Below are 27,427 nucleotides of genomic sequence, written 5' to 3' on the forward strand. Positions count from 1 at the left end.
GCCACTTGTGACACTACTGTAATGTGAATGCCTCATCGAGAGACAGAAAAATGTGAAACAGCCAGTATGGCCTGCGGGTCAGACGTGTCCGTTTTGTTCTCCTCTCCTGTTGTCCCATCAGCCCCAGTGTTTCCTTCACCTGCATACCTGGGAACAAAGCATGATGGTTCCTGCTCCGCCCAGCACAACCAACGTGAAATTCCAGTCCTGCCGCCCCACAAAGGACAGAAACACAGACACGGCCTCAAAACAAGCACAAGAAATGACGGTTTTCTTCTTCCAGGCTGATTTTTCATTTCACATCACCGTGTGGGGAAAAGAAAGGCTCAGTCTGTAGAGACAGATACAACACGGATAACATGAACGCCACGTGATCTAAACAATGAATGAGACAATAAAGTAAATTCACATGATTTTTCGTGATCGTGACACTCGCCGTTGCTTCATGTGTGAAAAAAACTTGCTTTTGAGCACTTAGCTGAATCTGTGACGTAATACAAGGTGGAGTCGACGGCAGCGGACACAGACAACATGATCAGGTTTTTCCTCATACCACAAGTCTTGTGGTTTGTCAGTGAAGTCGAGTACAGCACGAGACGCAAAGAACTCAACCTTAGATAATCTGATAAAGACGCTAATTCAGTTTACGTGACCTCATAATGAGGAGCGAGAAAATACTGCAGGAGACACATTTTAAATGATCATCCCCTGCTGACCTTTTTAAAGACTGTACCTGTGAATCAGTGATGGGAGGATGACACTGAATGAGTACATTTACCATGAAATGGAAAACAATGCAATTATCATTGATCTGCTTTCTTATGCTCAGTCAGTTCTCTGCTGGTAACATCCCACACACACTGTTAGTGTGTAATACTAAGAGACTCAAACATTTTTAGAACGACACTCCTCTGCTTGACCCAGAACACTTGATTAAATATGGAATATTATTTTAGTCACATGACATTCCGCTTGATTTTTTTATATAAATAAAGCTCTAAGAACTTGAACAGTGATTGTGACATAGACTTATTATATCCTCGATTTAACTTTGAAGATACTTCTTGATGGGGTTTTTCCACTTTGAATAAAGAAATAAATGTTGCACGATGTGATAACAGACAATGCAGCTATTATTCTTTCAGGTAGTTTCCGAACTGAACTGATGTACCAGATGTTGGAGACAACAATGTGACAGACGTGAATGTCCATCTTGTAACCTGTTTTATCCAACGTGTGGACTTTGGGTACTGGAGCCTGATTACTCATAAAAATACATGCACAGGGAGAACATGCAAACTCCACATTTAATAGCTCCCAAATCCAGAACCATCCAGAAGAGTGTGAACGCAATGACCTGATCACTATGTCGACAGTGGACAATTAAGTCAGTGGGCACCATTTTCACTTTGGATGACAAAAACAGGATTAATAAGTATTAAAAATGAATAAACATTTGAATAATATAGACAAGGTCCATCCTGGACAGAAAAAACTCCTGAGGTTGGAATGCGTTGAATCTGAAAATAGCGTCCTTTTTAAAACGAATTGATGAAGAGAAACTGAATGATGATGATGATGATGATGATGATGATGGCTGCCATGCAAGGTGGTCATCCTCCTCCACGGGGACCAATTGAAAGTCACGCAGTTTGAAACAAAGGCTTACCTTTACTCCTACATATTAATGAGAGACATCACTACTGCCCCCTCTGTCGGATTCTGCCCCATTTAAATTGTATTTCCTGTTTTGTGTCGCCGCTGTTCGGCTGTTGATTTAGAAGAGTTTAAATTTAACCCTGGTGGGGTTGAATCGTGATGACGTCACTGCCGTCGGCTGAACCAGACTGTCTCGCGGGTGTTTTATGTTTCAGGGGGCAGAGCCGCTCCGAAAAGCCACAGTGAGCAGGAAACACAGCGACCTGTCCCTGCCGTAGGAGGAGGAGGAGGAGGAGGAGGAAGAGGAGGATGACTGCCTCCACCTTGGGGGAGGATCCGTCCACGTAACGCGGCGCAGGCTCGCGGACTGGCTCGCGCTGTCCCTCCTCCAGCCGCGGTGCATCAACAGTAATGAAGCTCGGAGATGCGCCCGGTCCTCAGAGCCCCGAGTCCCCGTAGAAGAGCAGGGGGTGAAACACTCGCTACTCGCTCACGTCTCGCTGCGGATTTTGTTTTTTGTGTGACTGAAGAAGACGACAAGACGAGGAGGAAGAAGGAATAGTAGTGTGCTTGATATCTCCACCGTGAGAGGATGAACAGCATTAGACAGGTGCCCACCCGGGTGAAGACCCGGCGGACTGAGGCCAGCCTCGGAGCGGAGAGGGAGCATTTTGACAAGCAGCAGGTAAATATTCAACCAATAAATAGGAGGACTGCCCCGGGGTCTGGTCCCTGTGGGATGGAGGAAGCGGAACATCCAATTACTCAGGCCCCGCTGTGGCTTTACCGCATAGGCCAGGTCTCCTAAATGAAATGGAAGTTGACTGTTGATCAATGTGTTATTGTTGATCAATGTGTTATTGTTGATCAATGTGTTATTGTTGATGTGTCCTACTGCGTCTATTTGATTCAACAACCAGAAATACTCCCAACGTTTGTGGCGTAAATCAACATCTTTATATGCTATATAGAGTCCTACTATCTTTCAATATATTGTGCTATTCGCAACAATATAACTCAGGAGACGCAAGTATGGCCATTTAAAAGGATCTCATTGTTATTGGGTGAGCCCTTCAGTTTTACCTGAGAGAGAGTATGTGTAGTTCTATTCCTCTAAAAATGAAGACAAGCTTCCACCAGAAGTGCTGTATTCCCACCATTCATTCCTCCCTGAAGTCTGTCCACTGCTATCGTTCTGATCTAGTTCTTCCTGTTTGGCCACCTTTCCTCCCTTGCAGGCATTACTGCTTTTACCTGCCTCTTTTATGAATCTAGTAACAACATAGACAATCAATCATCTTTGTCTTTTAACTGTGGAAGTGTTCTTTTCAAGTAGAATCTTCATTTGGCTTGAATATGTGCAGTATAGGAGTGAGGGTTTGTCTGGTTCCTCCTACAACAGGTGCTTTGTGGTTTCTGGCGGCTGCTTCGCTGCAGTTGTTTGCAAAGCGTGAATCTACTTCTTGACTGCTGACGTCATATCCTGGCCACGGTCCCCATGTGAAGCACACACCTGAGTGTGACTGAGAACCATGAGATTGAATCCAGGCTGAGCAGCTGCTCCGGTGTTTCAGCTTGCTGCACCTTCAGTGCTTTTATCTGAAGAGCGTTGAGCTTTTCTGGGCGAGGGCTGTCTTCCTCGGTCAATGTTTTATTTGCTTTTGGAAGCACGTGGAGGAGAGGCTTTTGAACTGTGTGTGTGTCTGAAACTAGTGGCAAATTCATTGAAGTTTCTAGTTTGTGAGTGTGTGGGTAGGAGGTCGACTTGGGAAAATCAAAGGCTATCAGTGATATCGCCCTTTAGAATTTATTCTGATAAGTGGAAACATTGTTTTATTTACTAGTTGTTAATATATATATGTGTGTGTGTGTGTGTGTGTGTATTGTTTTTTTAATTGTTCACTTAGTGAACATGATGCATGTGATTTCTTCATTTTCCTCTGTCAACATTATTATTGTGTTGGACACGTCACCTTGGTTTTTCATTGCAGTTTGTTCACTAGTCAACAGAATCCTGGAAAACTTCACTATCTGAAACATTATGCCAAGTTTATGCCCATTTCTTTGGAAAAAACAAAACCTGCAGAACTATCTTCAAAGTAGTAAGTTTTTACTGAATCCAGTTGAGGGCTGTTAACACAATGATTGACGTGACTTTGAGTCAATGATAATTAGGCGGTAACTCACAAAAAATGACAACCTTTGTGCTGAAAGAGAAGTAACGCAGGTACAAGCCACAACCAACAGTTTCTAGGACCAAAAAAAATGCAACGATTGAAAAGTATTGAACTTGTGAACTACCTGTATCGACGTGACCAAACCAAAAAATAAAAAACAACATGGAAATGAAAAGTCATCGTGCAGGACTGATGAGAACAGAAACAGAAAGAAGAGGGCAAAGTTTTGCTTTCAAAATCTGCCACTGTTGAGTCACTGCTTTCACATTGTGATACAAATGGCAGCTCAATGCTCTCTGAGTGCGAAAGACAAGGATCACACCTTGTGGTTTAATTCACAATACAGCAGATTTAAAAGTACTGCTTTGACCTCTTGCTGGTGCGAGTTGCTGCACTGCTCAATGTCAGGGAAGCAAGATGAGTGGATTCACTGGGCAACGTGCAAATGAGGTTGATGTATAATGAAGAATCTGGAATCCTGACTGGCAAATGTTTATAAATCTCCTACCAGATTTGTGTTGGCATGTTAATTAAAAACTTCATTCACTCAACATATTTAAGCTGTAATATTCTGCAGTGCTAATTTTAACCCTGGAAAGATTGAAATGGCTGGTCACAAGAAGTCTCATACTTTACCATGAAGTCCATTCATCACGTATGTGAACTCGAGGTTTCATATTTCTACGTCACACCTTTCAAAGCGTTTATTGTTCCAGACAAAAGCAGAAAACAATGAGATTGTACTTTGGTTGCATCTTGCTGACATTATGTCCTACGGACCAGAATGTTAAAAAATGGACACCAGATTGGACGCTCTCATGACTTAACTTATACTTCATAACTACCGTATCTTCCATTACAATGCTATTTGTGAGTGATTGCAGGAATTTGTTTACTACCTGAGGACACACCTGTAAAATTATTTGTTTTGCACACGACGACGATCTTCTGGAAGGAGACTGTGGTTCAGCCGGCCCTGAGTTTGGCCTGTTTGGATGTCCTTGTCCTTCTGTGTTCACACTGCGATCCAACCACAACATGTTTGCAAGCACCAAGCTCTAATTCCAGGGTGTGACTCGATGGCATCGGTCCTGCTTCCACAAAGAAATCACATCACAACATATCTTATTTAAACTAAACCGGACCAGTGTGAATATGTGGATTGGTGCAGCGTCCTTTGTTGAAAACACCATTCAAGTTTTTAGCTTTGCACATCCATCATGTTGCACAGGGAAGGTGACACATTCACTGGCACGAACAAGAACAAAAACACATGATTGGAGTGGTAAAAAAATAAAAAATCTTTTCTGTCTGGCTTCTTAATCAACATTTTATCACAATCCAGATTGTTCTGAAAGAGAACAGTGGAAATAATTGTGATGCTTTCTAATCTTCACTAAGACGCACACCAACGTTTCGCACATCAGGAGCTCGGTGAATTTGCATATGTCATTGTAACATAACCACCACTGGGTTGTTCCCAGCAGAACCAGCAGAGGGATTCTTCTCCCCCCAGCAGAACAGAACAGAACTTTGTGTCTGGACACCATGAGCTGGAGACCGTGGAGCTGTTATTGAATACATCTTCTTTCACTCGTAACCTGTCAGTTAAAACGCTGCAGTGTTTAGGAGGATGTTGGTTTATTACTACCGTCATGGAATTTATCAGTCCTGCTGATTCACCTGAGGCATTGACTGGAATCCGGCTCTTTCCTCTTGCTTCACTCTCGGGTGCCTTCTCTGCTTTTTATGTTGAACTCGGTACCAAGGTGAAATATCTCGCACAGCGTCGTATTGTAGTGTTTGCTTTTGCTCTCACTCCTGTTGCCAGAGTGAGTGCCCCTGAGAGAGATGAAGGGGGGGGGGGGGGGGGGGATAAACACAACTCCAACTGAGTGGGTGGAGAGACTGAATTAAATGCACCTTGCTTACGGTGCTGTGTGGCTTTTGTACAATAAGTCTGCTGATATGACTGACATTTTTGTTTGTTTTTTGTAAAATCTTTTCATTTAGCACGCCAAAATGAAACTATAGTTAGTATCCAGACAGAAGCATAAACAAAGAAATGTAACGTGCATTGTTACGTCAGGAGGTGAACCTTCACTAAAGGCTCATTATTGACAAAACACACGCTCACCATGCCTGTAATGACCTTGTATTTTCACTGATAATATTTCCAAAGGTAATTTCATGAGCTTAGTCATAGCTCATCACACTGTATTTCTGATCAGTTGAGTCTTTGCTTAAAGTCCAGTCACGTTTAGCAGCGACTCGTAATTGTCCACATCATGTGAGTCACGAGGAAAGCGATCAGCTCAAGAAACAGCATAGTTTCTGAAGAACAACTTTTCTTTTGTTGGCCCGTTTTAATTTAATATTCATAATTTAATCAACTATCTGTGCAGCTACAAATGGTTCTTTAATGTCAATCCATACATAAACCATTCAATATATCCGTTTTTAGTTTGTTTTTCTTCCTGTACTCGTACTTGCAATGTTTTTCTCAGTGTCGTTTAATACTTTCGTGCTTTTGCATGCATTGACTACGCATCCAGAAGGCAAATGTTGCAGACCTCATTTGCTTTCCTTTAATGTGCATCACTGCGTACTTCCCACTCAAACTGCAGACCCAATAAAAAGACAGCTGGTTCCAGGTTATTACCTGTGTTTATCAAGCAGAGCTGTTGTTGTCTTATCAGAAAAGACATGCAGACAAAATGTTGGAATCAATGACTTTCAGTGCTTCATTTTCCTATATGTATGTGATGCCATTCTCTGAATGGTTATTGTTCATGCTACCCTGTGCTAATGTGTGTGTGAGCGGTGTGTGAAGGTTGAGTCTGACCTTGTCAGCCAGGTACCCCGCAGCACTCTGTGGAATTAAGCTGATAAGGACGGTCAGTAAAGGCTTTCGCCTCGGGGCTTTACGTCCAGTGAGGAGCAGCTCAGGTGCACCGTTGGTGCTTTGACTTCATTAAGTTGAAACTCTGCGGTAAACCCGGATGTCCAAGCACATAGACTCACTGCTGAAGACCGGGGACGACGGGGTAAGCAGGTCGGAGGTGGTAAAGCAGCAGTCGGTGTTTGTTGTTTGTTGGGTGTAGTAATGCTAACTGGCAGTGGACCTTATGGCCGGGCTGGAGGATTAGTCCAGGTTTTCCCTCCCTCTCACTTCTCCTCTCTGCCGCTCCAAGGATTTACCAACACTTTGACCAGCTGCAGCACTGAGCTGTTGGACAGTCACACGGTGACCAGTGTCGGCATGTCTGCAGCAGCTCTTGGACCACATTGCTCTGTTAGTAGAAAGATTTGGGCTTCTACTGGCATAACCTTGACCATGACACAAGGAGATGGTATCTCTGTGTGATAGTATGTGTGGTTGAGTGATTTAAGACTGTGTTGTTTGTAATACCAAGAGAAGCGGGAAGTCCTCTCAATGTTTTAGTCAAGTATTTTACAGTAAATGAAAATAGTTTAATTACAATAGCTGGCTAATTAATTATATAATCTCTTTGTTCAGCAGCAAAAATCATGTTTTAGATAATTTTCTTGTTTTAGTTTCTTTAATTTGAATATTTGAAATGTGGTCTTTGAAAACTATTTTCCGATATCTGGTAGACCAAAATTATTATTTGAAAATATGCTGCAGATATATTCGTAGTTGTATGTCCTTGTAGTATTTAAAGACTTTCTCGTTTGAGCTCCATGTGGCCAGTAGCAAAGGCATGCCAGTGTATTTACACAAGCATGCCATGAGTGACCCTGAAATGTGTTCAGTTTACAGAAATGCTGCACGGCACACGATAGCTGGCCCTCGCACTCTTTATTATGAGAGTAAAGTGTACACAGTGTTTGAGCTCGATCTGCTATTTGATGTCCTTCTCCGCTGTCTCGCTGCTTCCTGACTGACAGCCATTCTCAATGTACCGGTACTCGGAGAGTCTCCCTGCAGCCTCGCTGCTCAGCAGCCATCTGTTGAGGCCTCTGTGCCAGGCCCAGTGTGCCAGAGCACGGCCCCCATCCAACCCAATCTTCTACCCCAGCTGTCGGCCTTCCTCCCCCAACAAACCCCTCATTGTCGCACGGGCCTCCATGCTAGCCCCCTGCACTTGCCCTGTGTAAATGAGGGGAGGCGGGAGGAGTCTCCTCTTAACCACTGGGCTCCCTCGCCGAACCGTTTTCACCCACAGTAGCCCCTCTGTGCTTTGTTGTGTGCTCCGGTATGTTTTGGTGGTTTTGTACGCGTGGATCTGTGTGGTTGCTCACACGTTTCTAGATCGTTAAAGAGGCTTTCATAGTGTCTTGCAGGATTAGGAATCTCTGCCTCTGATATGTGATTATGGTTTAAACAAGGATATGACATGGATTGAGATTGAAGAAGCAGGGTCTTAGTCGGCATGTTATGGCTTCGTGTTAATATTTAAAAAGCCCTTTTATCAAGTTGGATAATGTCAACAGATTTGGAACAAGAGGCTGAGATTGAACATGTTGTCCCATTATGCCTCCACTGTGTAGGATTATTTGCTTATGTAATGCCGACATGGTGAAGCTGGTTTTTTAATGTCCTACAGACATTGTGGGCTTCAGCTGATGTGTTAAAAGGACACATGACAAGCAAGTACATATGCATTGCAGGGTTTGAGACATGTCAAAGCATAAGCTGCATCATGTTGTACTAGGTATGTCTCCGGTAGTTTTTCTTTTTTTTTTTAATCATTGGGCTTGTGTGTTTTCATAAAGACCTGCAAGGCTGGTTTGTTGCAACACCTCGGCAGAGACGTTATCATTAGATTAAATGATCATTATTTCTATCTACGTCTTTCCATTTCATAAACCGCACAACCGACTTCCAAGTCACACCAATTTATTCTGAAGCCCAAGTTGGATATGTGTAGTGCTACAGCAGCTAAAATGACGTCTCTTCACAGCCTTTATTGTTATGTAATTGTTTTGTGTTTGCAAGCGAGTGATTTTTATCTCTCTCTCCCTATAGACTGCATCACGGCCAGCCACAGTTGATTTTTATCAAGGATCGTTGCTCCTACATGCCTCTGCTTCTGCAGGCAGTTTCAAAAAAAGGAAATGAAGTCAATCGCTCTGTTTTATGTGTTTGAGTGGTTGACCTTCTTTTACCCTGGAACAAAAACACTATTTTCAGATTTCACCTGCAGTTCATACTTTGTGTTTGTCCTAAAATCGTCTGTGATAAATATCTCACAATTTATTTTCCCTTTTATTGTGAAAGTGGCAGCTTTATATCAACAGGGCTCAAAGTAATTTTTTGTTATATTGAAAGTTTACAATTTCAATCACTATCATCAAAAAAACTTCCTGACGCGAAACAGGAACATTAGCTTATGAAAAGCTGTAGTTCGGAGAAGTGTTTTCATGGACATAATAGATGGAAAGATATTGAAACTAAGAAATGATTTTTGCCTCAAGTATGAAACTGAATTGATGAGTACATTGAGCTTTCTAAAACAAGATGGATGCAGATATAACATGTCTGGTGTTGTATGAAGTTCATAGAGTTTTTAACATAAGCAGCACAGTAGACCTGGATTCATTATTACAGCAGACGGTGACTGAGAGGAGCACGCTTTAATATAGCATGACCACACTGATCTAACTTTCCCCTGTGCCAGGGTGTGGGTTGATTTGAAACGGCAGGTGAATGTCCAAGAAGACACACCGATACAAGCCTGAGCATTCGTCTCTCTCTTTTTCAGCAACACTTGTTTTTCCTGCCGGGCAGGTTAGAGAGCAGCTCAGTTTGCATCCTGTGGTGACACTCAGTCTTTCAAAGGCTTAACATCAGCAGGATATTTAGAGATGGTATAGCTCAGTGTCAGGTTTGTCTTCTTTGACCTGAGAATGGTGAAGCAGATAGTGGCGGTACGGCGCCAGCAGAGAATTGAAGGGATTATTATCCTTCTCGAACCATTAAATACAAATCTTCATCTGTTATGTTCAGCTCATCCATTCATCTTCTGTACCGCTTTATCCACTTCAGGGTCATGGGAGGGATAGAGCTGACACCAGCTGAGATTGGGTGAAGGCAATGTAAATCATGGCCCCTAAAACCGAGACAGACAGTCACCTACATTCGTCCCTACTGGCCAGTAGGAGATACAATTTAACCTGGCGCACATGTTTTTGGACTGTGGGTGGAAACCTGAGGAAACGCCTCCTGTGTGGACTCTTTTAGTTCAAATGAAGTCAACGTGAGTCTGTTTCCTTCCATGCAGGGTTTCGTTTCTTTGAAATTAGTTAAATCATATGGAGAGAGCCACCAGGATGACACTGTCAAGCATAAAGGTCCTCGTGTATGTAGGGTGCAGCTTGTTATAGTCAGTTACCACCTGCTCTTATTGATCTTGATTACAGCTATTGTTGTTATGAACAAACTCGGCTCCACAATAGATGGTTGTGAGTTCTGAATCAAGAAGCCCAAGACCAAATACTGATCTCCTCTTTCTCTTCTTTCCTTTGTCTCTCTCTCTCTCTCTCTCTCTCTGTCTCTCTCTCTGTCTCTCTCTCTGTCTCTCTCTCTGTCTCTCTCTCTGTCTCTCTCTCTCTCTCTCTCTCTCTCTCTCGCAGCTCAACAGCATCAGCAAAGCCATCACCTCGGCAGAGACGCCTGTGAAGGAGAAGCATGCTCGACGTATCCTTAAGAACATGTTTAAACGAACACTAGTTCATTTTTCTTTGCCCACACACTGACCTGATTAAAAGCAAGGAAAATTCTTCATTTTCTTTTTCCAAAATAGGAAACATCAGACTCAAAAAGTACATTAGCGGGCAAACTCTTCCTCAAAAATGCTATGATGCTGGAATTCGCCAAAACTACTTTAAAAACCCGTGCAAAATGGTCCTCTGTGATACAATGGGAGTTTACCAGATGATAATGAGTTTAGGACTTTAGTAGTGGATAGGCAGATCGCAAACACTTTTAAAAACATGTTGGGGGCAGATGTATTTCGAATAAGCTGGGACCATTTTATCTGACAGACCAAAGAAAAAGATTTTTCATCAATCTTCTGTGATCGTGATGAAGGCATTGAAAGAGCCTGTAACTCTGCATCAAGGACAGGACTGTGAATTTGAGACACTTGGGAGATTAACAGATGTTGTGGTGCTACTGGTGATGTCCGAATTGAAATTAAGCTCAGCATCCTATTGCTGTTTGATGACAGTGATTCTAATATCATAATGGCATCCAGAGATGGTAGAAGTCAACACAGCTCCCCCCGAGCTTCTCTTTTATTTAAAATGTTAATCATTGGATGAAAACTCACCACAGACAACTGAACATGTCAGACTCCTGTTAAATTGTGTACACGTACATCAATCCTTATTTCACTGCATCAATTAAACAAAGCTTCAAAATGTCGCCTTCCCCATAAAGCCCTATGGTCAATAAAATGCATGCTTGTGCATGTGGAAGAAGATATCAAGTCATAACCCTACTCTGAACCAAAATCGTACTGTTAGTTCAGGCCTTCATGGGCTCATTAACCCATTAAACGGATGCTGTGAAGAAGCTGAACACTCGTCTGCACTTTGTGTATTTTAGTACTGTGATATTGGTTGAAGTGAAAATAAACAACACTTTTAAGGATGTTATCAAAATTGGTAAGGTGTTAAATGTGCTGTTTGGTTGCTTAAAATGGTCATGAATGTGCTTTTAGATTGAGAAAATAACAACTTTAATTGAAAAGGTAGTCTAATTTCTGTGACGCACAAAATCCATACCAAAAGCAGATTCTGTTCTATAAGATTGAAAAACAAGACAAGCAGGTCTATGACTGTTGGAATTTGTCTTTAAAATGTACAGAGACTTGATAATGACATAATGATACATTAACACAATGCATCACAATGTAGATTATTGCGTATTCTAATCTGCATAGAGTGCAACATGGTTGACCTGATGAAGTTTGGAATATCAGGTGTTGCCAATTTAAAAAACAAAACAAAAAAAACAACTTAATATATATCTGTGCAGGTATTCCTCTTTAAAGTTTGATAAAGTTTGTTTCTATAGTCTTACACCAGCGTGAAGAGCAGGTTAACCTGCATCTGTCAGAGTTTATAATGGTGTTAACGGGCTTAACTAGATTTTACTTGGCGAATGATGATCATGTGTCTATTTTATTTCACCATCGGATGCTTATTAGTGGGAGATAAATGTCGGCAGTCCAGTGATATTGTAAGCTTCCTTAATGACAACAACAGGAATCATCTTGGGGACTCACAGGGAGAAGGGAGCCCACACCTTCTGGTCCTACGCTCTGGGCTTTCCTCTGGCCAGCAGCTCCATCCTGAGCTGGAAGTTTTGCCACGTCCTGCACAAAGTCCTGCGAGATGGCCACCGCAATGTAAGCCTTCCGAGTACATGTCCCATTACTTTTCTCATGATGCCAGCTTCTAAAACCTCCAGTGGTTTTCACAAGAACCCGGGGGGGAATAGAAGTGTTTGTTATTTGTTAAAGGTGTTTTGCTTTATTGTTTATTTTCACAGGTCCTTCAAGACTGCATGAGACATCACAGTTCTTTAGTTGAAGTTGGGAAACTATGGGTGAGGTTTAGCAACTTTTTTTTCATACATGTCTACGGAATAATTCAAGTACAAAATTTACCTTGATTATCTGCTCGTTTCCAGGCTCACCTCCACGACAAATACGGCCAGCTAGTGGCAATCTACACCAAGCTGCTCTGCACAAAAATGGAGTTTCATGCAAAGGTGACATTTATAATGTCTATGACACAACAAAACCCCACAACCTCACAGCATGACTGAGAAAAGGCTTGTCAACTGATCTGATGGACCTCTGTGCTGTGCAGCATTCAGAAATCCCACCGAACCTGGAGGTGACGGATGAAGTCCTGGAGCGCACGGCAGGAACAGACATCAATAATGTGTGAGTGTCAATGTGGTTGAGGTCACTTTTAATTTAAGTATTAGTTTAAATCTCCACCCCAATTATAATCTAATAAATTTGGTGCCTGATACTTTGTTCATTAAATAAACAGTCAAGCCACACTGTGCTTTCATTCCACAGGGTGACATTGTCTTTGTTTCTTAGCGAGGGCCTCTTCGCTCTAACGAAGTGACCAACTTCTCTCTTTCAGCTTCCAGCTCACAGTAGAGGTATTCGATTACATGGACATAGAGCTTCGGCTGGCAGACACAGGTGAAAACAAACTCCTCCCACCTTTTTACCAGTTGTGCTCTGTCAAGGAAGAGAAACCTGAGCCACCGTTACGGGCTGCTGCCTGCTGACATTATCTATTTATGCACAGAGGTCTCGAGAGTTTATGAAGAGACGATTGTTGCCGACAACTCTTGGGCAGCCCGTTTTTAAATAAACCGCTGTATACTTAAAAAGTGATTTCACTAACCAAGTTTAGTTCTTCATTCTTTCTTCTTCTTTTGCTGATGAGGAACTGCCAGCAATTAGAGGCCATTAAGATTATTTCCTGCAGTTGTGTAAAGATCGGTCTGCTGATCCCTGGCCTGCCGGGTGGAGGCTCAGTATTGCGTCATGTAAACAAATCCTGCTGTTAATTTGTGAATGAAATGTGGTTTTATTTGTAGATGTACTCTGAGTTCAGGCCCCCATGTCTCTGACTCAAAATGTTCAACGCTAAAGAGGAGTGTGTGCGCTTCATTCAACCACTGTTATCCATGGTGTCCAGACTGTTAAATGCAGACTAAGAGCACCATTAACTATATTGTATGAACCAATAGAGACCTTCATTAATTATCCAATAAATCAATCAGATCCTTTCAAGGTCAACCTCTGATCAGATCTGCCTAATCAGCACAGAAATTTACACAATAAATGTACTAATTAATTGACTTGCATAACTAGTTTTCCTCCTCCTCCTCTGATTTCTCTCCCAGTGATCCGACAGCTCAACACATCGATTGCCATCTCCACGCTCACATCAGGCCAGTGTCGCCTGTCTCCACTGATCCAGGTTATCCAGGATTGTAGTCCCCTCTATCACTTCACTGTCAAGCTGCTCTTCAAGCTTCATGCCTGTAAGAATCTCTCTAAATATCGTAATTTCTTTGTGAATTTGAGGAAATGCATTACATGCAGACAACACCATCCTGGTGACTCCATCAGTGAAATGTACATAACATGGTCTATTAATGAATCAATGTGATTTTCAGGTCTCCCTGCTGACACTCTCCAAGGACACCGTGATCGTTTCCATGACCAGTTCCACGGGTAAAGCTATGACTGTATGAGATTGTCCGCATCAAAGGGACTATTTGCCATTTTAGCAACAGTAGATTGCAACATATTCTCACCTCACTCAGTCACCAAAAATACTTTGAATCTATGCAAACGAAACAATCACTGCAGCCAATGCACACGCTGGTGTCACAGTCACACTTGAGTTTCCTGCATTTTTCATGGTCTAAAGCAGGTATTTCTATGGTGAGCAGGAAAGACGGGGTCAATAATGAGTGCTTTCGAGGGACAGTTCAGGTTGGACAGTTTGGAGGGAAAGTGAGAGATGAGGGTGAGATGGTTTGGTCATGGATGGAGGAGAGATGGTAACTCAGTAGAGAAAAGGATGCTGTTAAGGCAAGCCATGCATTTGATTGGATACAGAGAGAGAGGATATTGGAAGAAAGTGATTGTAGACAGGCTTCAAAAAAGACATTTAGTAAGATGTGATCTAAAACATTTGTGAGTTTGAGCTTAATAGGTGAAAAGTTTAATTGGGTTGGTCATTCTTTGTCACCAGACATGACACTATTATGATGCTGATGTAATTATTCACCAGTCTTTATCCCAGAGCTGCAGTCTGCCATCTGGAACATAATAAAGGAAATGGGGCAGAAATTAAACAAAAACTTCAGTTTGTCATAATTTGTATATCAATGAAAAGTTTGATTTTTATTTTTTTTGTTTTTCTTTTGTCCCACAGCCTCAAGTCGTTCTTCAATAAAGCCAGGGACATGATGTACTTCAAGAGACTCATTCAGATCCCCAGACTGCCTGACGTAAGTGCTCAGTTGGACGGAGAGAGGGGAGAGATGATTTTAGTGCTGACTCAGCATTCTCTTGTCACCCAGAGATGGGGTTATAATGATAATATGGACACATTCGGTCAATTGAAATTAGAGAGATTGACGACCTTACACCATTCTGTTTGTTAATAATTCACCTGAACTACATGACTACTTACTTTTTGTCGTTCTTCTCTTAAGTCCCCACCAAACTTCCTGCACGCTGCCTCGCTGGCCAAACACGTGAAGCCGGTGGTGGTCATCCCTGACGAGGACGATGCTGAGCAGCAGGATGACGACGACGATGAGCCCGAGCCACTCATTGAGGTCAGCGACACCTCAGCTTCCAGCCTGCAGTCACAGCCACAGGTATGCTCTACACACCCAGTTACACAAACACTGATGAGCTTTCTAGTTACTGGTATTGTCTCTCAATGTCTTTGTCGTTCTTAAACAGTTGGACATCTTTGATCAGGCGTTTGGACCTCCAAATGGAGGCTTTGATGACAGGTGAGCTGTTCTATTGATTGAAATAAGCCATCAAGGCTAGATGGTTTGTTGTCAGCGGTTTGTTTTCTGATGGTGGGTTTTCTGTCTCTAGGGATCTGCAGATTGAGAGCCTGAAGCAGGACCTTGAGCTGTTGAGAGCAGAGCTGGAGAGAGTCAAAACAGAGGTGAGACCGAGCAGGCCGTTTCCTGTGTATGCGAGGCGGGAGAGGCCACACAATTATCTGTGTGCAAAGGAATGTGGCTCATGTGTTGGGTGGATGTAAACGCTGCTCCCAACATGTTGAATGTGGCAAGTATCCTCTGAATGAGAGGTGACGGAGTCAGTGAGAGATTTCTGACGTCAAATTTGCATCCCTGTATTTTTGTCACTGTCCATCTCTCAACTGAGCTTTTTTTTTTTCTTCTTTTTTTGATCAAGCAGTTTTAGACTGCAAACATTTTACTATATGTTTTTATATTTTAATGTTATTATTAGTTTTATTGAGCACTTTAAGAAACATCCTGAAAGTGCTAATAATTCTTTAAATTGCAGTCATTGCAAAATCAGCCAAATCACTAAAAACAGAAGAATAGTGACACATTAGGATATTCCAATACAGTTTCAAAAGTTGTCACCAGAATTGTCAAACTCATTTTAGTTCATGCTGCTCATTTGGATCTCAGTAAAAGGTTTAATAACCTGAATGACAGTCTATATGCTTCCTATTTGTTTTAGTGCACTGAAGTTGCACTACATTCATATATGATAAAATATATTGAAATGGCTTTTTTTTACAGAAACTGAAAATATTGGTACTACTGAGAAATACAAGTGTAGTTTTAAATTTCATTATAATTGTGCCCAATGGAAAATACAGTGAATTGTCCAGAAACCCTGCCCCCTATTTGCAGCACATATTTTATTTCTGTATGTACATTCAAAAAGTGAATACTGGATGTAGATACAGAATCGTTTTGTCCTTGGAAGTAGGTTTAATGATGGCTGGAAGAAGTGGGAAGATGTCTTCCCTTAAACTGGATGTACCTGGATTGTGCGATTTGTCGACCAAATTATTATTTGTCAATGCCGTTGGTTGTAGGTTAGGCTAACAATAATAATCATAATAATAAAGTATGTACAGAGAAGGTGACGTTTTGTTCAGAGCATGTTGCACAACTCTACATGTGAGAATCTTACAATGATGCTGCAGTCATTGTGCATAGAGACCTCAATAGTGGATCCTGCATATTTACTATTTACATGATGTTTCACACAGAATTTTCATTTCAGTTCTTTGTTGGCTGAATGAACTTGAAAACAAAACCCTTTTGGTATTATAAAAGGTTAATTATTTCTGATTATTTCGATACCAATGTCAGTTGTAAAGCCATGGGAGTAATGTCTTTTAGAGAATACTAGTTGAGTCTGTTTAAATGTGTCCTTCTCCTTTTTTTGTCAATGTAATTTAATTATCCGGATTATTAGAACACACTCTGACTTTTTAATTCTACAGCTGCTGCTTGGTTAATACAAGATCTGGGCCCCTAGCAAAAATGGGCCCTTCAATGGCTGCCCCCCTGTCCTCAACACATGTTAAATAAATGCATCTTGTAAAATGTAAATGTTTTCAGATTTCTGATTTACAGTTTTGTCTGTTTTGAAAATCTTTGTCAAATCTGTACTTTCTCCTCCTTAAAGGCTCAGCGTTACATCACACAGCTCAAGTCCCAGATCAACAGTTTGGAGGCTGAGCTGGAGGAGCAGCGAGCACAGAAACAACGAGCGCTCGTGGAAAACGAGCAGCTGCGCATGGAGCTGGAGGCAACCCGCCGCCGAAACGCCGAGCACGAGAGCGTGCAGGTCACCTACATTGAGGCAGAAAGTAAGATTCGCAATTCACCCTTCTGTCCAAATAATGTTAAATAACTGAGCGGTAATAACAGTTTCCTCGCTCATATTTCTGCAGAGAGGGCGCAGGCCACTGAGCAGCGGTACAACATGCTAAAACAGAAGCACACAGAGCTGGTGGCCAGTCATGCCGAGCTACTCCGGCAGGTACAGACGGACAGCAGATCCAGACCGAGGCCATTTACGTTAAACTGGATGTCAGCAGCTGGCTGCGTGTGGTCTTATTAAATGTGTTCATGTGGTGACAGAGTGCAGACACTGTGAAGATGCTGTCAGCGACCCAACAGACCCAGGAGGAAGTCCAGAGGACCAAGCAGCAGCTGTCTTTCGAGGTGGATCGGATAAAACAGGAAGCTGACATGAAGGTTGGTCTTGTTCTGCTTTAAGGAACGTGGATTTGTGGAGTAGGTGTGCAGGTGTCTTAACATTGTTCTTCCACTGCTGTAGCTGGAGGAGCAGAAGTTTGAGATGGAGAAGCTGAAGCGAGAGCTGGAAGAGAAGATGGCAGAGATGACGCGCATCAGTGCAACTCTGCAGAGCAGCGAGCAGGTTAGTCTTAATGCAACGTGAGGAGGAAACTGATTATCATTGCAGATTCCGAGTCATCGGTTCTGTGTTCAGACGCTCGGGGCGAGCAGCAAACATTTTAATCAGACGGCCTTCTCCAAACTTGCAGCCATCTGCTTCTTCTGGCTTCCCTTAATGATTGCTCCCATTTTCAACAGACGTCGGGCGAAATGAACAGCTCATTGACAGCTCTGCAGGCGGAGAAGGAGCGCTTGATGCGATCTGTGAGCGAGAAAGAGGCGGAGCTGTCGTCTCTGCGGCAGACTGCGCAGGTCCAGCAGTCGTCACTTCAGCAGGAGCGAGAGAGGAACAGCAGGGAGCTGGGAGAGCTGCAGGGCAAACTGCAGGAGAAGGTCAGTCAGGACAGTGGAGCCCAGCTCAGCAGTGCAAGCAGCACTCTGCATTATTCATTGTGTTTCTTTTTGAGGAGACAAAATGCAAACAAACGCACAACTTTATGGCCAGGATGCTGCCAACCAGGAACAAATTCATTTTAGATTCAATTATTAAAACCAGATTGAAACACTTTTGTGCTTTTATTAAACATGTTCACATTAAACAGTTCCTTTAAGCAGTGAGTTTGTGTGAGAAGAATAGTCTTTTATACCTCTTTATCCAATTAAGAGGTGCAGTTGTTTCTGTTGGAAACAAATCAACTCAGAAATTAAAACATTTACTAATTTGAAAATTGCATGAATGAGATATAAGCACAATATGGGTTATCAGACACTTAAGTTTTGGCAAAGTGTTTTCATCGCTGTGTTTTATAGTTTATTAGATATATTTGTTTGTAGATATAATAGAAATGCAGCTGCAAAACCGATGATTCTCAGCTGTCTTTCATTACAAAGTGTTTCACTCCTACTCGAAATACTACAACAACTCTAACCTTCTCGACAACCCTTCAAATTTTCCTGACGTAAATGACCTGAGGTACAGTTTTTACTTTTTCTCATGGCCCAAATAGACACAAGGACAAATTGTACAATTGGAGCAGCGGGAGCTGCATTGGGACTGAGTCAAGAGGTGAACACTAGAGAAGTTCTGTTGTGATCAAAAGTAAAAAGATTTTACTGATTATTCAGGTTTTATGTCACATTAACAGAAAAAAAATAGAATACTACCTCATCAGACCAAAAAGCGTGTTGTCATTACCACTCTTGTTCTATACCAAAACTGTTCTGTGTTCATCCAGTTTGGGTTCAGTCGCCATTCTCCATGGAGTATGTATGTTCTACATGTGCTTGCATTTTGTTTTGGTTTTTTTCTGGGTATTTCAGTAGGACTGAACGTGAGTGAGTATGATAGTCTCTTTGTCTGTCCTGTGATGGACTGGTGGCCTGTCCAGGCTCCAGGGCCGGGCATGGATAAAGTGTATAATGCATGGATAAAGTGGTACAGACCACTTTATAGCAAGTGTGGCTATAGTCAACAAATAAATATCCCAAACAAAGCGTTAATGCCCCGTGACCTTTTAAGCTGACAGCTGTTAAAAGAAAGTCATAAACGGACGTGGGAGGATGTGAACATCTGGGATCTTTCCTTTCTCCTACACTCCAATAGGACATTAAAGCAGTTTTTACAGCCATTTCAATGCTAAGCTATAGATCTTAGTTTCATTATCATGCTCATGACTAACTTCAACCAAATGTTGTTATTGTTTGACTTTGACTATCTGTGGGTAACAGTGTGAATTGTACCACCAGCAACAAATGGGCCGTGTGGAATGTAAATCTACAAACATCTGGATTGTGTGTCCAGGTCTAATCCTGCTTGGATTGACATCAGCTTGTTGTGTTTGTGTGTGCACATGCAGACTAATCAAGAGGAGCAGATAAAGCAGAAGATTCTGGAGGAGCAATTTGCGCTGCTGCAAGGCACCATAACTGAAGCGGAGTCCATAATCCAGGATGCTGTTGCCAAGCTGGATGATCCCCTCCATGTACGCTGTACGAGCTCCCCAGGTCAGACTCCCGCTCAGTCTTTTCATATAGACTCACACAGATCATCAACAGAAACCTCAATACTGTAATAACTAAACAGGAAACCTGCAACAAGGGAGTCTCACAATAACTTCATTGGCTGTTTCCAGAATGCCTCTCTTCTTACATCAAGTGTTTTCCCTCCAAACACAGATTATCTAATAAGTCGTGCAGAGGCCACGTTGGGTTCCATTGACAAAGTGAAGAAGGGTCATGCGGATTATCTGAGTAACATGGGAGGTAAGCTGCGTCTGCTTCTGATTTGGCCTGGACCTGCTGACCTTGTGATGCTGTGTGCCTGGTTTGTTCTGCCTGTCATGTTCTGGCCTGTTGCTCTCTGACTCTCTGCTCCTGTAAGCAGATGCTGGAAGCCTGCTGAGGGCTCTGACCCAGTTCTCCCATTTGGCTTCGGACACGATTGTCAACGGCAGTGCGACGGCACACATGGCACCCACTGACCATGCTGACCGTAAGGGTTATAATCTGGGAAATATAACATGTAGTATCACATTTCCGAGAAATGTTGACTAAAGGAACAAAAATGTTACATTTTAATACTGATGTATACCTATATATTTTCTGAAATCTCTTCACTTCCATAGTAGTGAAGAATCTTTGAAATCACTACATACATTTTTTAGCTAATCACAGGATGTTGGTAAATAAGAAATGACTGACTGATGGTGTCTGGTGTTCTCCCTTCAGGACTGACTGAAAACTGCAGAGACTGTGGCTCTCAGAGTTTGCAGTACTTGAAGGAGTTGAAGTCCAAGACCTCCCTCCAGAGGGCAGACCCGGCTGCCATTCGTGCCGTCGTCCAGAAGATCCTGTACTTGGGCCAGGTGAGGAAAAACACATTTTGTATAACAAACTCTGTGTATATGTGTGTTGAAGTAGTGAAAGTACATCACATTTGAAGTCTATTTACCATTTTGTACAGACAGATGGAATCAAAAGTGTATATTTAAACAAAGAGACGTACAGTTGAGTCCAGATGTTTACATACATTCATTCATTCATTCATTTTCTTCCGCTTATCCGTTTCCGGGTCGTGGGGGTGACACTCTGAGCACCGTCACCCAGATCACAATGCACCCATTAAGAACCTTCCTGCAGGTGGTGAGCCCACAGGAAGGTGACATTTACATACATTGAATAAAAAATCTTTTTTTTTTCTCATTTTCTGAAGTTAATTCAGACTAAACTTCTCCTGTATTAGGTTTATTAGGATAACCAAAATTGTTTGTATTTGCTAAATTCCAAAAATAATGAGAATTTCTTTCGAGAATTTTTTGTTACTTTCATTGAAGTCAAAATTTAACATACACAAAGATGACTGTCTTTAAACAAGGTGGAAAAGCCCAGATGATGATGTCATGGCTTTGGAAGCTTCTGATAGGTTAACGTACAACATCTGAGTTATTTGGCGACACGCCTGGGGATGTTTTTTAAGGCCACACCTGAAACACACTGCTTCCTTGTTTGACATCATGGGGAAATCAAAAGAAATCAGCAAAGACATGAGGAAGAGAATTGTGGAGATCCACACTTGGGTGCAATTTCCAGATGTTTGAAGGTGCCAAGTTCTTCTGTTCAAACAATTATACGCACGTATAACACCATGGGAATATCTGTCCGGGATACCGCTCAGGAAGGAGAGGGGTTGTATGTCCCAGAGGTTAACATGTTTTGGTCTGAAAGATGTAAATCAACCCCAGAACGAAATCTAAAGATGTGAAGATGCTGGCTGAAGCTGGTGAGACAGTGTCATTATCTACAGTGAAACAAGTCCTGTAACGACATGGGCTGAAAGGCTGCTCAGCGAAGAAGAAGCCATAACACCAAAACCGATCACAGTATGCAAATGCACAATGGGAGAAAAACCTTAATTTTTGGACACATGTCCTTTGGTCTGGTGAAACGAGAGTTGAACTGTTTGACCATCCTTGCATTGGAGGAAAAAGGGAGAAGCTTGTAAGCCTGAGAATACCATCCCAACTGTGAAGCATGGGGGTGGCAGCATCATGTTGTGGGGCTGTTTTGCTGAAGGAGGAACTGGTACAATTCATAAAATAGACTGCATCATTTGGAAAGAACATTATGTAGAAGCAACATCTCAAGACATCACGGTCTTCCCAATGGACAATGATCCTTACTCATACTGCCAAAAAAGAAAAGTGGCTCGGGGACAACATAGTCAATGTTTTGGAGAGGCCATCGCAAAGTCCTGACCTCAATCTCATAGAAAATTTGTGGGCAGATCTTAAAATGTGAGCAAGGCGGCCTACAAACCTGACTCAGTGACATGAGTTCAGTCTGGAGGAACGGGCCACAATTCTGTTGTGAGAAGCTTGTGGAAGGATACACCAAATGTTGGACCCAAGACGTACGGTTTAAAGCCAATGCTGCCAAATAGGGAAATGAATGCCACTTCAAAGAGTGTAATACAAAAAATCTCTGAGAAATTCTCTCTCTCGTTATTGTGACAAATTTGCTAATAAAAATAATTTTGGTTATTCGAAGTGACCTAAAACAGGAGAAGTTTGGTCTGGTTTAAATTCAGACAGTGGGACGAAAAGGTTTGTCTTTTATACCGTGTATGTAAACGTCTGATTTCAACTGTGTGAATCACTCTTTGTTCAAGTTGTTAACTAAACCAACATGAAAACTCACTCTGCCCATGTCTTTGGCTTTGTGCCAGTTGGTGTTTGATCAGTGTGGACTTTACTGTACTCCGTCATTTAAACATTATCAGGTATTGTCATTGTTGTGATTTTCAAAACCCAATTTGCAGTCTATTGAGTCCTATTTAGGATTAGCGGTGATGTAAAACTCACAGAAAATCTAAAACTGCTATGAATAAATATTCACTGACGCTTGAAATACGATTCAATATCGTTTCAGTTTCCTTTTTATCGCAATGAACCTTTTCTTTTATGTTTCATTCTGTCGTATGTAGGAGCTGCGGCCGAAGGGCAAAGACGTGGGGCAGGAGGAGTTGGGCGACCTGGTCGATAAAGAGATGGCAGCAACATCGGCAGCCATTGAGGAAGCCGTCCGCAGGATTGATGTATGTGGTGTATATTTAACTTCCAGACGCAGAATCTTAACATTAACTGTTCATTTAACCTCTTCAAAACAGCGTCTCCACTGCAGATGAAAAGTGTCTCCTGTGATTTTGTTTAGGAAATGATGAATCAGGCACGAAGAGACACGTCGGGGGTGAAACTGGAGGTCAACGAAAGGTTTGTTGTTTTTTTATTTAGTTCGATATATCAGAGTGAGTTCAACACCCAGTTGTGAAAGATTCCACTTCCCATAAATATTCACTTATAAAATACTCCTTTTAAGGCCAGTAAACTGATGACATCATTAGGGAGGCCATATATGTTTTTTTTTTGTTTTTCTTTCAGATCTTATTATATTAGAATAAATATTGCCATTGCGTCAAAACAAAATAAAGCCTGTTACGCAGCTCAGTGGACTTTGAGAAAGAAATGCATAAAAAACATTTTAAAAAAACATTGTGAGAATTTTTTCCAGTTTTATCAATTAATAACTAATAACTTTTTATTAATTACTTTGTACATATTAATTTAATCTCCCTTTTTCTGTGACTTGTAGAATCCTCTTCAGCTGCACAGACCTGATGAAGGTACAGTGCCTGTTTTTTGTTTTTTTACACACCTCCAGAATACTGTACCCTTCTGTTGTATTTTTAATTGATCCCCGAATGAACAATAAGCTCTGTTCTTCTTTAATTCAGTCCTTCTTCATCCTTTCTCCTCTCAGGCGATCCGCATGCTGATCATTTCATCCACAGACTTGCAGAAGGAGATTGTGGAGAGTGGGAGGGTGAGTCACCCTGTTCTACTTTTGGATCTAAAAGAGGCAGCTTGTATTTTTGTGTGTATTCTCTTTCCCATTCAGAAATGTCAGTTCACTGTGCTGCTGTGCTTCTTCAGGGTGCAGCATCTATCAAGGAGTTTTATGCCAAAAACTCTCGCTGGACTGAAGGACTCATCTCTGCCGCTAAGGCTGTTGGATGGGGAGCCACAGAGATGGTGTAAGTTAGTAGTTATTTGAAGAACCTTTATGTCCTTTTTTTAACCACCATTGTCAAACCTGTCACCATATTTATTAGAATCAGACGCTTTACCGTGTTTGGTAACTTGAAAGTGGCAGATTGGCCAATAATCTTTCCACATTTTATTTTACCATTACATAAAAACAAGATTTGGACATGCCAGAACTAAATGTACATTTAATTGTTTATTATTAAAAGATTGATTTTAGCTAAATCTGACCCGGCTGTAAAATGTGGGCATTATGTTTATGACATGTAATAGTCGTTGTTATCATACTCAATGAAACAACACAATATAATCATCTATAAACAATTCTATTGTTTCCAGAATTGTTTCCTTTCTAGTTCTGTGGATTAAGGAGGTTTTATGTTTCACAGTGAGTCTGCCGATAAGGTGGTGCTGCACACGGGCAAATATGAAGAGCTGATCGTCTGCTCTCATGAGATCGCCGCGAGTACGGCCCAGCTGGTGGCTGCATCCAAGGTAACGCTTTTGTCCTAAAATGTCCTCAATACAACCTTTTATTACTGTTTAATGGTCGATATTATTATTATCAAATCACACAACAGGGCTGTGTTATTATTATAGGAAAGCTAGTACCATTTAAGGGATGTTATTAGCTTTAATATAAATGACTTGCAGTAATATTGACAACATGGCGATCTGTCGGTTGGTGTCGCCACAAATTATTGTGATGCTGCATTCCAGCTATGCACAGCATCTGTACAAAAACAAACATAAATAAATAAAAGTATTTTATCTCTGTATTGCCAGGTCTGACAAGGTATGGATGAATTCAAGTGTTTTCTCTCATCGTGATAAAGAAACATCCTGAACATTGTCACTATGACAGGTCTCCACTGTGTACAGTATTAACTTCTCATTGCAATAGATTTACGACGATGCAGATGAATCTTGAATCTCAGAAAAAACTTTACCAAAGTGATTTTCATATTTCACATTCGCATTATTACTTGTGCAGATATAATCAGAATATTCTTTCCATTGCAATCTCAGTCCTTCGTGGACTTTGTTGTTGCAGCAAGTAATCGGCTCTCCCTCTGCAGGTTAAGGCCGATCGCAACAGCAAGAAGCTCCCCGTTCTCCAGCAGGCGTCTCGTCACGTCAACGAGATGGCTGCTAAAGTGGTGGCCTCCACTCGGACGGGCCAGGAGCACCTGGAGGACAAAGGTAAGTGTGGTTTGATTTGACTGTCTGATCGTCATAGACGCCATTTACTATGTTTCTATATTTATTGTGCAGAAACCATGGACTTCTCTGGATTGTCCCTCATCAAACTGAAGAGAGAAGAAATTGAGTCACAGGTAAGTTCTGAGAAGAACTGGAGTTTAAGGATCAATAATAAAGGAATGGAATTGTATCTGAGAATTCCTTGTTCTGACAATGTCCACATTTTACATTGTGGCTTAAACTTTATTATTTCCTGGCCCTCAGGTGAAGGTTCTGGAGCTCGAAAACCAGTTGGAGAACGAGCGCATCCGCTTGGGTGAGCTGAGGAAGAAGCACTACGAGATCGCTGGAGTTCCTCTCCAAGATGTTTCTGATGGAAACGGTGAAACATCCTCGCTGTTCAGTCCTGCCTCCATGTCACCGAAACCCAGCAAACCTTCGCTCATGAAGAAACCGACACTGGCCCAGAAACCCAACGTCCTACCTAAAGCTACAGTACAGACAATCATCCAATCCTAAATAAATACACACATTTTGAGTAGAAGAGAATATACCTTGGTTAATACATGTTGGTGAATCTCATCCCTTTGTTTTTTTTTTTTTTTGTTTCCCAGTTTAAATAAATACCTGCTCAGGAGACACGAACGCTTCACCTCAAGACGGTCGGACTGAGACGGAGAACGATGGCCTTTGAAATCCAGCTCCTTTAAGTTGCATGCTGACAATCCTCGGTGTCATCTTGCTTCTCATTATTTTACTTTCCTTCTTTGTTTATTCTTTTTTTGCCAAAATGGACCAAACGCCTGTTTTTTTATTTTTATTTCTTTTTTTAAAACTCTTTATGCCTGCTATTAACATGCTGACCTTTACCATTTTTTTTAAAAGCAAAAACACACAAATTGAAGATTCTGATCTTTTTTTTTTTTTTTTTTTTATTACATTTGGCATCAAGAATAGAAAATGTCAAATGATTACTTTTAAACTTCTAGGTTTTATTCGAAAACGTTTTTGTTTTAGTAACATTTTAACAAATTGAACACTGCTGCACCTAATTTGAGACGCAAATCTCGATAATAAAACAGCATATGTATTTGTAGGTCAGTAGTTTTAATCATGCTATGGACAGCTTCTTTGCACACTCTTGTCAATGTTCATTACACTATTTGTTGTGTGGGGTGGAGGGGGGGGGGGGCGGGCGGGCGGGCAGGCAGGCAAGGGAAACTAGAGCCGGTGTGCATCGCTGTTGCTGAAACATTTTGACATACCTCTAGTTCTGAATTCATGTTGCACAGTGTTCCTCTCATGTGCACAAAACCTTTTTTTATTCAGCAGGAACAGATTGTCTGAGGCCTTGAAATGTACGATCACGATGCATACAAATCATACCTGTAAAGACACGCAGTCCGTCAAGTACATCCACTCACACCAAGAAGAATTGAATATTTACACAGATCTCTTGAATGTCTGAGGAAAACCTGGATATTATGATAAAGCATTTAGTTAGATTCACTGCTTGCACAAATATACTGGATGTCGATGTCCTTTGATTATCAATTGCTTCTTTCTCGGTTGAATATGAAACTTTAGCGGTGGTCAGTGTACGATATGAAGTCCTCGTTACCTATGGGAACTTTTCTTACAGGGTCTTAAAGTACATCTTTTTATGTTCTCTTCTTTCTCTTAGAAATGTCTTTATACACTCAGATCTATTAATATATTTTAGTAAAGATAATGGTGGTTCTCCTTGTAAGAAGTGTAAATGTCAGACAAATGAACAATAAATGTTTGATTTAATGTGTCATTTTGTTACCTCTCTTGGTTATGAACCTTTAAAACAATTTGGGGTGTTTTAGGATTTTATTAGTGAAGTCGTACTTAAAATGCCTCTATGCAGGAGGGTCAAAATAATGTTTAGACCTCGGTCCAAGTGTGGAGTTTACATGTCGCCTGGGGTCTGCTGTCGAAGATGGATGGTTAAAGTAACTGGGAACTGTTACCTGCAGTCAAAATATCTGGAAATGGAAGAACTACCCAGGCAAGGAGAAGCTTAGAAGGGTCAAATATATTAGTGAGTGTTTTACTCTTTACAGTTAGAGATGCCTGGCATGCCCACTCTTCAGCTGCTGCTCATCATACTAGAAGCATTTTATTTGCAGAAATGATTAAATAATGTATTTTAGTATATTATTTAGTGTTGCCATCACTGGGCAATGATTAAAATCTTTTTACAACAATCTATTGACACTGGTTCAGTTTTCACGCAGGCTGGTGTATGGCAACCTTTTAGCATGAACCACAGTACAAAACATCCTGGTATCAATACTCGTGTT

General features: G+C 41.5%; 1 protein-coding gene across 1 annotated transcript; it reads left to right on the plus strand.

Annotated features, from left to right (window-relative positions):
- Positions 1-1,985: 1,985 nt before the first annotated feature.
- Positions 1,986-26,897, plus strand: hip1rb (huntingtin interacting protein 1 related b). The gene is made up of 32 exons (XM_080467390.1): positions 1,986-2,344; positions 10,437-10,500; positions 12,075-12,217; positions 12,361-12,417; positions 12,502-12,582; positions 12,684-12,760; positions 12,972-13,033; positions 13,747-13,887; positions 14,023-14,080; positions 14,790-14,865; positions 15,073-15,240; positions 15,329-15,381; positions 15,473-15,545; positions 17,060-17,243; positions 17,328-17,416; positions 17,518-17,634; positions 17,717-17,818; positions 17,995-18,189; positions 19,653-19,800; positions 19,972-20,058; positions 20,180-20,287; positions 20,524-20,660; positions 22,778-22,888; positions 23,005-23,063; positions 23,443-23,473; positions 23,611-23,673; positions 23,784-23,884; positions 24,284-24,389; positions 24,974-25,097; positions 25,170-25,231; positions 25,362-25,592; positions 25,712-26,897. The coding sequence occupies exons 1-32, from the start codon at positions 2,252-2,254 to the stop codon at positions 25,718-25,720; spliced, it is 3,210 nt and encodes a 1,069-aa protein (XP_080323516.1). The 5' UTR covers positions 1,986-2,251; the 3' UTR covers positions 25,721-26,897.
- Positions 26,898-27,427: the final 530 nt, after the last annotated feature.

This window comes from Lipophrys pholis (assembly GCF_963383615.2).
Source record: "Lipophrys pholis genome assembly, chromosome: 7".
Lineage (NCBI taxonomy): Eukaryota > Metazoa > Chordata > Actinopteri > Blenniiformes > Blenniidae > Lipophrys > Lipophrys pholis.